The following is a 15,476-nucleotide window of genomic DNA, read 5'->3' on the forward strand; positions in this document are numbered from 1 at the left end:
GTCATAACATGGCAAGAAATGTCTGTTGTGGAGTCACACTGTAACAAAACATACATGAGAATTTCAAAACAATTTGAAATTTATTTTAAAAATACTCTGAGTTAAAAAAAAAAAAGCAATATGGTTCCAATGTTAAAGTCTTCAATGTCAGTTGAGAATGCAACTATAAAATAAATTTGTAAACAAACATTTTACAATAAACTTTATTGTATAATTCTTTAATTACGATGTGTGAAATTACAATTCACACGTGTTTGATTTAGACATTTAACTACATAGGAAAATGCTTTAACAAGTACAGTCATTCAACCACAAGGAAAATTCAAGAGGAAACTAAAATCAGTAATTGCATGGCTTTCTTTTGAAATACTTTCTCTATGTATCATTGGCAGACGGGTCAAATCTTGCCACTTCATCGTTTGCTGCATTAAATAAAAAGACTGCTGAGCCTCAGACCAAAGTGACTGATCTATGACTAGCATTATAACTAACAGAAGTAGGATGTTGTTTTTGGTTGTTCCCATTCAAAAGTATGTCAGATACAGTGAATCATTCCTAATGCATTTTCCATCCGTTCATCCATCCATCCATCTGTCCATCCTTCCACCAGCATTTCAAGGCCAGCAGAGGCACGTAGTCCCTCCTGCATGTCTTGGGTCTACTTCTGGGTCTCCTCCCGGTGGGATCTGCCCAAAACACCTCACCAGGGAGGCATCCTAACCACACGGCAGAACCTCCGCCACTGGCTCGTGTCAATGTAGAGAAGCAGCAGCTCTACTCTGAGTCCGTCCCGGATGACCGAGCTTCACCCTGTCTCTAAGGGAGAGTCCAGACACCATGCGGATGAAACTCTTTCTGGCCACCAGTATCCATGATCTCGTTCTTTCTGTTCCTACCCAGAGCTGATGACTGCAGAGGAGGGTTGGACCGTATCTCAACCAGTAAATTGTGAGCTTGGCCTTTTGACTCACCTCCCTCTTCACCCCAACATACCGGTACCGAGTCCACATCACTACAGACCCAGAACAATTTAGCGTATCAATTACCCCCTCCATTTTTCTCCTCACTCATGAACAAGAGCCTGGAGCTACTTAAACCTCAGAGAGGAGGTAATTCATTTTCCTCTTTATCAAACGAAAGGTTTTCAGCTGGTGGAAGATGTCAACACTAAAATCATTCACAGCAGAAAATGGAAACATCTAATTTGAGATTTTGTCAATAGCTTTAACATATGGCCTTAAGACACACATTGTAGATTAAAACTAATAAAGACTTCAGATTAGAACAAGTTCATTTGAAATAAATCGGTTATTTGACATTAGGAGAACTGAAGGTCATCGGCAACTCAAGAAGAATCGGTTTGTTCATCACTAAGACAGAAGATTTTTCTGCTAACAGAATAAAAAGAAACGTGAAAACAAATAGAATGAGGAGCAAAAAGATATTTAAAAGTCTTAAGATTCACCTGTTGTTACATAAAGGGGAAGAGTCAAAGTGAATGTGTGATAATGAGTCAATTATATTAATTAATTACAAAATGTGCCCGGATCAAATTTAGTCATATTCAAGAAATTAGAATATGGATTCTGATTAGTCTTGTTTTTCAGATTAAACATATTTGTCATTAGACCCACAATTCTGCATTAATATATTTTTTATTGGTCTCATGTAACATTCTAATCTTGAATATTATGTTTCCATTAGCTTTAAACAATAAATCATCATAATTAACTGAAATTGAAGCTTTAAAACATCAGTCTATTTGTAATTAAACTATATGATGTGTTTTACTTGTCAGCTGAGTTACTGAAATATTTTTTATTAATATTCTAATTTATTGAATGTGACTGTCATTCTGTATTGAGTTTTGCAAGAAATGTACACCAGATGGCACTATTATGAGAAATGTATGCCATAGGACGTGCAAAGCACAAAAATGACACGGCAAAGAAACTTAGGCGATATCCTCACTCCCGAGACTTGAGATCCAACATTGAATAAGAATATTAATACTGGCTCCATACGTGCTTCTAAAATTTCAAATTAATTATTAATTAAACAGAAAAGAAAATTCAACATCAGCTGTGTGCATTATGCTTGAAATGCTCTCCAGTGTATTTACACCAAAATATACAAACATAAACCACAAGGAGGCGCCAGAAGACTTCTAGTAGAAGTCTGGGGATTCTGAATTAATGACTGAAGTAAGCATTACAGTCATGGGCAATGCATTCTAGGCTTTTACACATTTTGCACATATCCCAAGTTTTATTGTTGTACTTGGTTTTTAATAAACTTTTCCGTTTTAGCTGTTTAATGACGATTGATACAATTCAGGCTGCGATGTGTGAAACTTTGAACAGGTGATAGTAAACAGAAAATAATTACAGAATGATATTTAGACTCTTATTTAAACTTTATATGTAGATGTGGGTTTTCTTTTTAAACAAAGAAAAAAAACAACAAGTGCAATGGCAGCTGCTTTTCCATTAATCATAAAATTGCGCAAATATAAATATAATCAGCGATAGGAGGAGGTCATGTGCCCAACAAATACAGAGCAAATGGCGGCATGAGCTAATAACAGATGTAAGATGCAAACTCCAAAATATGCAATCACAGAAAACAAATGCAGGCAAAAAAATATATTTTTTTAAATGCTGCAATTACAAATAAAATGCTGCAACCACAATCAAAAGGCTGAAAGTACAAATAAAATGCTGTAATCACGAAAAATGCTGCAAACACTAATAAAATGCTGCAATCACAAGAAAAAGGAGCAAGGCAGAGAAATGAAGCAAATAGCAAAAACAACTGCAAACTGGTTCCACAAAACGGACGCTCTCCAAACCACTAGGGGGAGTCGAACAACGAACAAATCAGTAAAAACAAGAAATGTGACCGGTAAATAATACACACTATGAATTTGCTATAATAAGTTATTGTAAAACGCTTTTAGGTGAGAACGTAGTCTTCATGGCTTCATCTATTCACTCAGTTCATCCAACATTAGGCTTCTTTGAAATGTGCTCCGGAGTTTTCGGAGCAGCGTAGCTCCGCTAACTGGGCCAGGCCGCTGCAGGCTCAATGGGCGGGTGGTGGTGCAGTGTGTTTTCCCACTAACCGCTTTCTGATGTTGAAAGGTCACCCTGTCGTTTTCCGCTGCCTGTTATCTGCGTGTAGCAGCTGAAAGCGTGAAATGAAATATTTAATGTGTTGGTATTTGTGCCGTTTGTAAATTCATAGTAAGAAAACTGTTTTAAGACATTACCCCTTAATGATCAAACAGAACAATTTTCACTTCTGATTGTGTGTAAGAAATACACACTTCCCTTTGATTGGCTTCTTACATGCAGTGTGGACTTTTTTAAAGTTTATTTTTTATTGTTTTCTGTAGGTAACTCTTCAAGAAGAGAGGCCACAGTTTCAGGTTTGGATGCAGGTTCCCAGAATCTCCCAGTGAGTGATACTCTTCCTCCTCCTGGCCTGCCATTGTCTTCTGTCACTGTCTCTTCATCTTTTATGTACTGAGATTAATGGAATATTTTCTCCTGATTCCCTGAAGATGTCGGCTGATTATCTGCTTGTTATTCTAATGAACGCAGTTTCATGAAAACATTTTTGCATGGGTTTAGATGCTGATTACAATAATAATAATAATAATAAGTGTAAGTATATAAAGCACTAACTCTTTCCATACACAGACTAAAAAGAGACATGCACATTTGTTCTCACTGTGTGAAGTTAAATCTGACCACACTTTTCAGGTTTTAACTTGGTGTGTGTGCAAGTGAGGCTTCCTACAAAATGGACTCAGTCCCACCAATTCTGTCATCAGAGGGAATGGGCCAGAACTCCAGCAAAATGTTGTGTGGAAACCTGTGGAAGGAAACCCCAAAGGCTTGACACAAATCCTGTAGTTTAGTAAATAGAAATAATTTTAGTAATTCTAACTAAGCTAAAACGAGATAAGTTTGGTTTGTAACTTCAGACAGGGAGGAGAAAAGAAGATAATTTAATATATAAAAACAATTCCATTGCAAAATTGTGTTTTCATTATCTTTTATTAAACTGATAGGTATATTCTTTACAGAATACCTTCTGTTATAAATACAATTAAAAGGAAAAGAAAAACTGGACAATCATACAGGACGTTGCTCAGACAGCTTATTTTTGGTAAATCCTACAATATTTATTGAGAGAAATCTTCACCAAACTAAATAATCCTTCAAGAAATACCTTCATGATGAATATGATAAGTTAATACAATGACACAGAATAATTAGTTTTTCATTAATAAATAAGACAAAATTGACATGAGGAAATGATCAAGTTTCAATAAATGTTTTAAAGTTTAAAATTCTAAGTGAATCTTGGTCCGGAATTAGAACAACATTCTTGTTCACACAAGCAATAATTGACATTTTCATGCAGATTTTCCTCTGGAAGCCAGCAGAGACGTTATTGTTGTGTTGAAAGAAGCCATGACAACAGGACCATGCTGAATGCAGTGATGAGGCTGATTGTATGGCTTGCTCCACTCGACGTTTCTGTGTAAAAGAAGGCAAAAAAAAACTTACATCAACAAACTCCTTCGTGAGTTCATAGATCTTGTATGATTAACATGTTAATCTATATTTTCTGTAGTTTGAACGTAATTTAACTTACGTGTGCCATCCACAAAAATTGAATTGATGTCAATGTTGAAAGCTGTGATGGTTGAATTTGCTTTCACCAAAATATCTGTGATTTGGGTGCTACTAGGTTGGGATGCTGTTGCAAATCCAAGGTCAATGTTGTTGATGATTGATCCATTGCTGCAGAGGTAACAACATTTCAGTTATTTTGTGCACATTCACATTAAATAGTCTTCAGAATTTATCTGCAACTCATACCTGAATGAAATCACAATGAAACTGCGGTAAGAAGCGAACGCTGCCTGGTAGAGTGGTTCAAGCTGCAAAAAGACAAAAAAAAGTGAGTTTTCTATTAATGGTGAATTTTAACATTGGGTACTTCAAAATATAATTGCAACAATCAGGCTTGAAGTTTGTGAAAAAGCAGTAAAGGGAATTCAAAATTTCTCCTGTGATATTGCAAGCTCTTAATATTGGCTTGATAAAACATGTTCAGACCCATTGTTTTTTTTCTTTTTTTCATCATTGTTTTTCGATTCATGCAAAAAAATAAAGATGGAACATGTTTTTGAGTCTGTGTGACATTGTATGGAAATTTTATATTTGCTGCCAAAGCGCACAGATATGAAGAAAGAAAACTTGTATTAGTTCTTTTAGGTAAGATGTTTTAAACACTAATGACTAATGCAAATATTTCACGACCATCTCAAATAATACTTACATGGGTCTTCAAAAGTACGGCTCGTTTTATGAAAGCTGTAGATGATGTGTCCAGCAACTCAGTGGTAAATGTCTCTCCTGCAGACCTAAAAGTCAGTCGCCTTTTCACTAGTGACTCCACAGTTGTAGTTGTTGTGGTGGTTGGCGTAGTTGTAGTAGTTGTATTGGTGGTTGGCGTAGTTGTAGTAGTTGTATTGGTGGTTGGCGCAGTTGTAGTATTTGTAGTAGTTGCATTGGTGATTGGCGCAGTTGTAGTATTTGTAGTAGTTGCATTGGTGGTTGGCGTAGTTGTAGTATTTGTAGTAGTTGCATTGGTGATTGGCGCAGTTGTAGTATTTGTAGTAGTTGCATTGGTGGTTGGCGTAGTTGTAGTATTTGTAGTAGTTGCATTGGTGATTGGCGCAGTTGTAGTAGTATTTGTAGTAGTTGCATTGGTGGTTGGCGTAGTTGTAGTATTTGTAGTAGTTGCATTGGTGGTTGGCGTAGTTGTAGTATTTGTAGTAGTTGCATTGGTGATTGGCGCAGTTGTAGTAGTATTTGTAGTAGTTGCATTGGTGGTTGGCGTAGTTGTAGTATTTGTAGTAGTTGCATTGGTGGTTGGCATAGTTGTAGTATTTGTAGTAGTTGCATTGGTGGTTGGCGCAGTTGTAGTAGTATTTGTAATATCTGTAGCATTTGTAGTGGGAGCAGGGGTTGCCAAAGGTGTGCCTACCAGTAACATAAACAATATAAAATTAGCCATTGCTTGTTGTCAAAAATGAAGTCCCTGCAGTTTTTCATCAAAATTAAACAGACACATAAACTGGTCAAAAATACAAATATCAATGCTTCTAAAAAGAGCTTCACTGCTCTGTTCTTGTGTAGTGTTAAAACTCGTTTACTTACTTATTAAATTAATGGTGTTAAGAATGAATGTAACGTTGAAAGTGGTACTGTTTATCGCCTCGCGTAAGGTTTCTTGTACAACTTCATTCTTTGGGAGATTGTCAGAAGTTGTAGTTTTATTAAACTCCAACCCCACTTCTGCTTCAGTAGTAGTCAATCGTGCAGATTGTGTGGAATTTCTGCAACATAACCATAAATAAAGCAAGTTAAGAAAAAAACAGAAAATAAAAAACCTATAATATTTTGGCTCTTTTTCATCAAATAACATAAATCATCATTCAGATCACAAATATGCTTGTAGAAAGAGAAGAAGTACAATTTAAATCTTACCTAAATGCAATGACAAAACTATGACTGAAGAGGATTCCAAACTTCTTTTTGTAGATTAAGTCATACTGTAGGAAATAACATTGAATGCAACCATAAGAACGAAGAATAAATTTGAATCATTCAAAATAGATGTTTACTGAATCTTTGCAAATATAAAATAGACATGTCTGTTTGGTACTTACTGTTTCTATGACTTTTTTCTCAAGATCCATAAACAATTTGCTGGATTTGTTTTTAAGTTGTTCATCATATGGTACAATAATGGTTGCTGCAAGAACATACACTGGAGCAGGAGGTTCAGTTGTAGTTTTTAAAGTAGTTGTTTCTGTGGGGGCATATGTGGGTTCAGAATGGGATCCTGTGGTTGAAGTTGGAGCTGCTGTTGAAATGGTCGGAGCAGCTGTTGTGGTTGGAGGTGATGTGGTTGTAGTTGGAGCTGCTGCTGTGGTTGGATCATCAACAAATGTGATTGGAGTTGGGGTGGTTGTAATTGGAGCAACTGTTGTGTTTGGAGCTGTTGTGTTTGGACCACCTATTGAGGTTATAGCTGCAGTTAATGTGGTTGAAGCAGCTGTTGTGGTTGTAGTTGGAGCAGCTGTGGTTGTGGTTGGAGCTGCTGTTGTTGTGGTTGGAGCCACTGTGGTTGTGGTTGGAGCCGCTGTTGTTGTGGTTGGAGCAGCTGTGGTTGTGGTTCGAGCAACAGTGGTTGTGGTTGGAGCTGCTGTTGTTGTGGTTGGAGCCACTGTGGTTGTGGTTGGAGCAGCTGTTGTTGTGGTTGAAGCAGCTGTTGTGGTTGGAGCCGCTGTGGTTGTGGTTGGAGTTGCTGTTGTTGTGGTTGGAGCAGCTGTTGTTGTGGTTGGAGCAGCTGTTGTTGTGGTTGGAGCCGCTGTGGTTGTGGTTGGAGCAGCTGTTGTTGTGGTTGGAGCCGAGGTTGTTGTGGTTGTAGTCGGGCTTGTTGTGCTTGAAGCAGCTGTTGTTGTGGTTGGAGCCGCTGTGGTTGTGGTTGGAGCAGCTGTTGTTGTGGTTGGAGCCGTTGTGGTTGGAGCTCCTGTTGTTGTGGTTGTAGCAGCTGTGGTTGTGGTTGTAGCAGCGGTTGTTGTGGTTGTAGCAGCTGTGGTTGGAGCAACTGTGCTTGTGGTTGGAGCAGCTGTTGTTGTCGTTGGAGTAGCTGTGGTTGGAGCAGCGGTGGTTGTTGTTGGAGCAGCTGTTGTTGTGGTTGTAGCAGCTGTGGTTGTGGTTGCAGCAGCTGTTGTTGTGGTTGTAGCAGCTGTGGTTGTGGTTGTAGCAGCTGTTGTTGTGGTTGGAGCCACTGTGGTTGTGGTTGGAGCAGCTGTGGTTGTGGTTGGAGCAGCTGTTGTTGTGGTTGGAGCCGTTGTGGTTGGAGCTCCTGTTGTTGTGGTTGTAGCAGCTGTGGTTGTGGTTGTAGCAGCGGTTGTTGCGGTTGTAGCAGCTGTGGTTGGAGCAACTGTGCTTGTGGTTGGAGCAGCTGTTGTTGTTGTTGGAGTAGCTGTGGTTGGAGCAGCGGTGGTTGTTGTTGTAGCAGCTGTTGTTGTGGTTGTAGCAGCTGTGTTTGTGGTTGGAGCTCCTGTTTTTGTGGTTGTAGCAGCGGTTGTTGCGTTTGTAGCAGCTGTGGTTGGAGCAACTGTGCTTGTGGTTGGAGCAGCTGTTGTTGTGGTTGGCTCCGCTGTGGTTGTGCTTGGAGCCGCTGTTGTTGTGGTTGGAGCCGCTGTGGTTGAAGCAGCTGTAGTTGTGGTTGGAGCTCCTGTTGTTGTGGTTGGAGCCACTGTGGTTGTGGTTGCAGCAGCTGTTGTTGTTGTTGTAGCAGCTGTGGTTGTGGTTGTAGCAGCTGTTGTTGTGGTTGGAGCCACTGTGGTTGTGGTTGGAGCAGCTGTGGTTGTGGTTGGAGCAGCTGTTGTTGTGGTTGGAGCCGTTGTGGTTGGAGCTCCTGTTGTTGTGGTTGTAGCAGCTGTGGTTGTGGTTGTAGCAGCGGTTGTTGCGGTTGTAGCAGCTGTGGTTGGAGCAACTGTGCTTGTGGTTGGAGCAGCTGTTGTTGTTGTTGGAGTAGCTGTGGTTGGAGCAGCGGTGGTTGTTGTTGTAGCAGCTGTTGTTGGAGCAACTGTGCTTGTGGTTGGAGCTCCTGTTTTTGTGGTTGTAGCAGCGGTTGTTGTGGTTGTAGCAGCTGTGGTTGGAGCAGCTGTTGTTGTCGTTGGAGTAGCTGTGGTTGTAGCAGCTGTGGTTGTGGTTGCAGCAGCTGTTGTTGTGGTTGTAGCAGCTGTGCTTGTGGTTGGAGCAGCTGTTGTTGTGGTTGAAGCAGCTGTTGTGGTTGGAGCCGCTGTGGTTGTGGTTGGAGTTGCTGTTGTTGTGGTTGGAGCAGCTGTTGTTGTGGTTGGAGCAGCTGTTGTTGTGGTTGGAGCCGAGGTTGTTGTGGTTGTAGTCGGGCTTGTTGTGCTTGAAGCAGCTGTTGTTGTGGTTGGAGCCGCTGTGGTTGTGGTTGGAGCAGCTGTTGTTGTGGTTGGAGCCGTTGTGGTTGGAGCTCCTGTTGTTGTGGTTGTAGCAGCTGTGGTTGTGGTTGTAGCAGCGGTTGTTGTGGTTGTAGCAGCTGTGGTTGGAGCAACTGTGCTTGTGGTTGGAGCAGCTGTTGTTGTCGTTGGAGTAGCTGTGGTTGGAGCAGCGGTGGTTGTTGGTGGAGCAGCTGTTGTTGTGGTTGTAGCAGCTGTGGTTGTGGTTGCAGCAGCTGTTGTTGTGGTTGTAGCAGCTGTGGTTGTGGTTGTAGCAGCTGTGGTTGTGGTTGTAGCAGCTGTGGTTGTGGTTGGAGCAACTGTGGTTGTGGTTGGAGCAACTGTGGTTGTGGTTGGAGCTGATGGGGTTGAAGCAGCTGTAGTTGTGGTTGGAGCCGTTGTGGTTGTGGTTGGAGCAGCTGTGGTTGTGGTTGAAGCACCTGTAGTTGTGGTTTGAGCCGTTGTGGTTGTGGTTGAAGCAGCTGTTGTTGTGGTTGGAACCGTTGTGGTTGTGCTTGGAGCCGCTGTTGTTGTGGTTGGAGCCGTTGTGGTTGAAGCAGCTGTAGTTGTGGTTGGAGCTCCTGTTGTTGTGGTTGTAGCAGCGGTTGTTGCGTTTGTAGCAGCTGTGGTTGGAGCAGCTGTTGTTGTGGTTGGAGCTCCTGTTGTTGTGGTTGTAGCAGCTGTGGTTGTGGTTGTAGCAGCGGTTGTTGCGGTTGTAGCAGCTGTGGTTGGAGCAAATGTGCTTGTGGTTGGAGCAGCTGTTGTTGTTGTTGGAGTAGCTGTGGTTGGAGCAGCGGTGGTTGTTGTTGTAGCAGCTGTTGTTGTGGTTGTAGCAGCTGTGTTTGTGGTTGGAGCTCCTGTTTTTGTGGTTGTAGCAGCGGTTGTTGCGTTTGTAGCAGCTGTGGTTGGAGCAACTGTGCTTGTGGTTGGAGCAGCTGTTGTTGTGGTTGGCTCCGCTGTGGTTGTGCTTGGAGCCGCTGTTGTTGTGGTTGGAGCCGCTGTGGTTGAAGCAGCTGTAGTTGTGGTTGGAGCTCCTGTTGTTGTGGTTGTAGCAGCTGTGGTTGTGGTTGTAGCAGCGGTTGTTGCGGTTGTAGCAGCTGTGGTTGGAGCGACTGTGCTTGTGGTTGGAGCAGCTGTTGTTGTGGTTGGAGCTGCTGTGGTTGTGGTTGGAACAGCTGTGGTTGTGGTTGTAGCAGCTGTTGTTGTGGTTGTAGCAGCTGTTGTTGTGGTTGTAGCAGCTGTGTTTGTGGTTGGAGCTCCTGTTTTTGTGGTTGTAGCAGCGGTTGTTGCGTTTGTAGCAGCTGTGGTTGGAGCAACTGTGCTTGTGGTTGGAGCAGCTGTTGTTGTGGTTGGCTCCGCTGTGGTTGTGCTTGGAGCCGCTGTTGTTGTGGTTGGAGCCGCTGTGGTTGAAGCAGCTGTAGTTGTGGTTGGAGCTCCTGTTGTTGTGGTTGTAGCAGCTGTGGTTGTGGTTGTAGCAGCGGTTGTTGCGGTTGTAGCAGCTGTGGTTGGAGCGACTGTGCTTGTGGTTGGAGCAGCTGTTGTTGTGGTTGGAGCTGCTGTGGTTGTGGTTGGAACAGCTGTGGTTGTGGTTGTAGCAGCTGTTGTTGTGGTTGTAGCAGCTGTGGTTGTGGTTGGAGCAACTGTGGTTGTGGTTGGAGCAACTGTGGTTGTGGTTGGAGCCGTTGTGGTTGGAGCTGATGGGGTTGTGGTTGTAGCTTCTGTGGTTGTGGTTGGAGTCACTGTGGTTGTAGTAGGAGCCGCTGTGGTTGTGGTTGGAACAGCTGTGGTTGTGGTTGGAGCAGCTGTGGTTGTGGTGGGAGCCACTGTGATTGTGGATGGAGCCGCTGTGGTTGTAGTTGGAGCCTCTGTGGTTGTGGTTGGAGCCGCTGTTGTTGTGGTTGGAGCTGTTGTGGTTGGAGCCGCTGTTGTTGTGGTTGGAGCTGCTGTTGTGGTTGGAGCAGCTGTGGTTGTGGTTGGAGCAGCTGTGGTTGTGGTTGGAGCCGCTGTTGTTGTGGTTGGAGCCGCTGTGGTTGTGGTTGGAGCCGCTGTTGTTGTGGATGGAGCAGCTGTTGTTGTGGTTGGAGCAGCTGTTGTTATGGTTGGAGCCACTGTGGGTGGAGCCGCTGTTGTTGTGGTTGGAGCAGCTGTTGTTGTGGTTGGAGCTGTTGTGGTTAGAGCCGCTGTTGTTGTGGTTGGAGCTGCTGTTGTTGTGGTTGGAGCCATTGTGGTTGTGGTTGGAGCGGCTGTTGTTGTGGTGGGAGCAGCTGTGGCTGTGGTTGTAGCAGCTGTGGTTGTGGTTGGAGCAACTGTGGTTGTGGTTGTAGCAGCTGTGGTTGTGGTTGGAACAGCTGTGGTTGTGGTTGGAGCCGCTGTTGTTGTGGTTGGTGCCGCTGTGGTTGTGGTTGGAGCCTCTGTGGTTGTGGTTGGAGCCGCTGTGGTTGTGGTTGGAGCCGCTGTGGTTGTGGTTGGTGCCGCTGTGGTTGTGGTTGGAGCCTCTGTGGTTGTGGTTGGAGCCGCTGTGGTTGTGGTTGGAGCAGCTGTTGTTGTGGTTGGAGCTGTTGTGGTTGTGGTTGGAGCCGCTGTTGTTGTGGTTGGAGCAGCTGTGGTTGTGGTTGGAGCCGCTGTTGTTGTTGTTATAGCCGCTGTTGTTGTGGTTGGAGCCGCTGTGGTTGTGGTTGGAGCCGCTGTTGTTGTGGATGGAGCAGCTGTTGTTGTGGTTGGAGCAGCTGTTGTTATGGTTGGAGCCGCTGTGGGTGGAGCCGCTGTTGTTGTGGTTGGAGCAGCTGTTGTTGTGGTTGGAGCTGTTGTGGTTGTGGTTAGAGCCGCTGTTGTTGTGGTTGGAGCTGTTGTTGTTGTGGTTGGAGCCATTGTGGTTGTGGTTGGAGCGGCTGTTGTTGTGGTGGGAGCGGCTGTTGTTGTGGTGGGAGCGGCTGTTGTTGTGGTTGGAGCCGCTGTTGTTGTGGTTGGAGCCGCTGTTGTTGTGGTTGGAGCAGCTGTGGTTGTGGTTGGAGCCGCTGTTGTTGTGGTTGGAGCCGCTGTGGTTGTGGTTGGAACCATTGTTGTTGTGGTTGCAGGTGCTGTAATATTTATTGCATTTACCAAATGTGAACAGCTTAGAAGAACTGAAAAAGGTTTCAGTTCTTCTAAGCTGTTCTCAAAAAGCTTAGAAGTTATAAGTTCTCAAAAAGATTTTTAGAATATTTTGTTGATCCAACTAATTCCTTCATATTTATTGAACAGTGTTTGTTTTCATTTGTCCTTTGCATAAATATTCAATTTTCTTAAATTAGTTTATTCCTCTTACCTGGGTCACTAAGAGCAACCGTGTCTGCTAATACATTGAATTCCGTGATGTTTGAAGCCTCATTAACCAAAATGTCTTTAATTAGTGTATCATTAGGAGAAGATGATGACTGAAATTCAAGATCCACAGAGTTGATAATTGATCCAGCCCTGCAAATGTATTAGCATAATTAGTTATTGTCTACAAGTGCCTTCCTACAAAGTTTTTCTAATTTCTTGAGCAAACTACAAAGAAATTACCTGAATCTCATGGCTCCAGTCTTTTGGAATGAGGGGAAAGATCTTCTGAAAAGTGGGTCAAGCTACGTGGAGAAAATAAGAATGTTAAGTGTACAATTTTAAAAAATTTATTTTTCTGGATATCGCTAGATATAAACATTATTGCAATTAATATATTTTGTTGTATTGATTTATATAGAAATTCTACATACTCCTCTAAAAGTATATGTTGTGATGTTTGAGGAAAATTAAGACTACATTCTAGGTAAGAAATACATTTTATAATATTTATAAGATACATTAGTATTTTTTTAATTTAGAATAAAAATGAAGCCTAGGCTCAAATTCAAACTGGACGACTGTTTTATCCCCACCGGGACCCGTTAATTGAAGCGACCTGCCCACAATCGTCGACCTATCAACGCCGGACCAAGCCACGTCACGTCCAATCATCGACCAAGTCCCAGCTGATAAGGACCTTCATTCATGGCGTCCTTCGCTCTCCAGCCAAGCTCAACCCACCACCACCCCTTCTCCTCCATTCGCCTGGCCCTGAGGCCCGTACCCTTCTTCAACCTCCACCACCAGTGCCGGGTCCTGGGGGATGACGTTCCTATCAGCACCGGGGATGCTCATCTGAAGCCTATCGTTAACGCTGCGATAACCGTTATCCCCAGCCGGGGCCCGAGCGCCAAAGACTTTAAATTCTGTTTGTCAATAAACTCTTCTAATTGTCTTCTCATCTCCGTCTGAGTCTCTGAAGATTGAACTTAACTCACATCTTCAAGTTGAAGAGATACACAAAATATTTATATTCATATAAAAAGATATTAATTTGTGAAGCAGAATTCATTTTTATAAAAATTACAATGGAAAGTGTTATGTGAATAATAACTGTAAACATACTCGATTCATTATATGTCCAGAGCGTGTTTGGAATCCTGATGATGATGGGTCTCCCAAATCTGGGGTGAATACTTCATCAGACTTGAAAGTCAGCAGCCTTATTAATGCTGGAGCTGCTATAGTTGTGGTTGGAGCAGCTGTTGTGGTTGGAGCTGGTGTGGTTGTGGTTGGTGCCGCTGTGGTTGTAGTTGGAGCAGCTGTGGTTGTGGTTGGTGCCGCTGTGGTTGTGGTTGGAGAAGCTGTGGTTGTAGTTGTAGCTACTGTTGTTGTGGTAGGAGCTGCTGTGGTTGTGGTTGGAGCCGTTGTGGTTGGAGCTTCTGTGGTTGTGGTTGGAGCTGCTGTGGTTGTGGTTGGAAGAGCTGTGGTTGTGGTTGGAGTCGATGTGGTTGTTGTTGGAGCCGCTGTGGTTGTGGTTGGAGCCGCTGTGGTTGTAGTTGGAGCTGCTGTGGATGTAATTGGTGCAGCTGTGGTTGTGGTTGGAGCAGCTGTGGTTGTGGTTGGAGCAGCTGTGGTTGTGGTTGGAGCCGCTGTGGTTGTAGTTGGAGCAGATGTGGTTGTAGATGTAGCCACTGTGGTTGTGGATGGAGCTGCTGTGGTTGTGGTTGGAGCCACTGTGGTTGTGGATGGAGCAGCGGTTGTTGTGGTTGTGGTTGGAGCTGCTGTGGTTGTGGTTGGAGCCACTGTGGTTGTGGATGGAGACGTTGTGGTTGTAGTTGTAGCTTCTGTGGTTGTGGTTGGAGCAGCTGTGGTTGTGGTTGGAGCCACTGTGGTTGTGGATGGAGCCGCTGTTGTTGTAGTTGGAGCTGTTGTGGTTGTGGTTGGAGCTGCTGTTGTTGTGGTTGGAGCAGCTGTGGTTGTGGTTGGAGCCGTTGTCGTTGTAGCAGCTGTGGTTGTGGTTGTAGCAGCTGTGGTTGTGGTTGTAGCAGCTGTGGTTGTGGTTGGAGCAGCTGTTGTTGTGGTTGGAGCGGCTGTGGTTGTGGTCGGAGCCGCTGTGGATGTGGTCGGAGCCTCTCTGGTTGTGGTCGGAGCCTCTGTTGTTGTGGTTGGAGCAGCTGTGGTTGTGGTTGGAGCCGCTGTGGTTGTGGTTGGAGCTGCTGTTGTTGTGGTTGGAGCAGCTATGGTTGTGGTTGGAGCCGCCGTTGTTGTGGTTGGAGCAGCTGTTGTTGTGGTTAGAGCCGCCGTTGTGGTTGGAACCGCTGTGGTTGTGGTTGGAGCCGCTGTTGTTGTGGTTGGAGCCGCTGTTGTTGTGGTTGGAGCACCTGTGGTTGTGGTCGGAGCCTCTGTTGTGGTTGGAGCTGCTGTTGTTGTGGTTGGAGCCGTTGTTGTTGTGGTTGGAGCCGTTGTAGTTGGAGCAGCTGTGGTTGTGGTCGGAGCAGCTGTGGTTGTGGTCGGAGCCGCTGTTGTTGTGGTTGGAGCGGCTGTTGTTGTGGTTAGAGCCGCCGTTGTGGTTGGAACCGCTGTGGTTGTGGTTGGAGCGGCTGTTGTTGTGGTTGGAGCCTCTGTGGTTGTAGTTGGAGCCGCTGTGGTTGACGTTGGAGCAGCTGTGGTTGTGGTTGGAGCCGCTGTGGTAGTGGTTGGAGCCCCTGTTGTTGTGGTTGGAGCAGCTGTGGTTGTGGTTGGAGCCGCTGTTGTTGTGGTTGGAGCACCTGTTGTTGTGGTAGGAGCTGCTGTGGTTGTGGTCGGAGCCTCTGTGGTTGTAGTTGGAGCCGCTGTGGTTGACGTTGGAGCAGCTGTGGTTGTGGTTGGAGCCGCTGTGGTAGTGGTTGGAGCCCCTGTTGTTGTGGTTGGAGCAGCTGTGGTTGTGGTTGGAGCCGCTGTTGTTGTGGTTGGAGCACCTGTTGTTGTGGTAGGAGCTGCTGTGGTTGTGGTCGGAGCCTCTGTGGTTGTGGTCGGAGCCGCTGTGGTTGATGTTGGAGCAGCTGTGGTTGTGGTTAGAGCCGCTGTGGTAGTGGTTGGAGCCGCTGTTGTTGTGGTTGGA

At 44.4% G+C, this 15,476-nt stretch overlaps 2 protein-coding genes across 2 annotated transcripts in view; both read right to left on the minus strand.

Annotated features, from left to right (window-relative positions):
• Nucleotides 1-4,045: 4,045 nt before the first annotated feature.
• On the minus strand, nucleotides 4,046-11,397 carry LOC114157729 (cell wall protein DAN4-like). Its single transcript, XM_028038879.1, has 9 exons — nucleotides 11,327-11,397; nucleotides 6,755-7,264; nucleotides 6,573-6,637; nucleotides 6,243-6,421; nucleotides 5,682-6,065; nucleotides 5,359-5,513; nucleotides 4,896-4,957; nucleotides 4,669-4,817; nucleotides 4,046-4,550 (listed from the first exon to the last, which is right to left on the minus strand). The coding sequence occupies exons 2-9, from the start codon at nucleotides 6,782-6,784 to the stop codon at nucleotides 4,462-4,464; spliced, it is 1,113 nt and encodes a 370-aa protein (XP_027894680.1). The 5' UTR covers nucleotides 6,785-7,264; nucleotides 11,327-11,397; the 3' UTR covers nucleotides 4,046-4,461.
• Nucleotides 11,398-11,473: 76 nt separating this feature from the next.
• Nucleotides 11,474-15,476, minus strand: part of LOC114157876 (mucin-2) — a gene marked incomplete at both ends in the record, with an annotated part of 32,023 nt that continues 28,020 nt past the window's right edge. Inside the window, 5 exons of the mRNA XM_028039047.1 lie at nucleotides 11,474-11,604; nucleotides 11,977-12,147; nucleotides 12,375-12,523; nucleotides 12,614-12,675; nucleotides 13,499-13,653. Of these exons, the coding sequence (XP_027894848.1) occupies nucleotides 11,474-11,604; nucleotides 11,977-12,147; nucleotides 12,375-12,523; nucleotides 12,614-12,675; nucleotides 13,499-13,653 (668 nt within the window). The remainder of the gene's footprint in view (nucleotides 11,605-11,976; nucleotides 12,148-12,374; nucleotides 12,524-12,613; nucleotides 12,676-13,498; nucleotides 13,654-15,476) is intronic.

This window comes from Xiphophorus couchianus, chromosome 14, assembly GCF_001444195.1.
Source record: "Xiphophorus couchianus chromosome 14, X_couchianus-1.0, whole genome shotgun sequence".
Taxonomy (NCBI): Eukaryota; Metazoa; Chordata; class Actinopteri; order Cyprinodontiformes; family Poeciliidae; genus Xiphophorus; species Xiphophorus couchianus.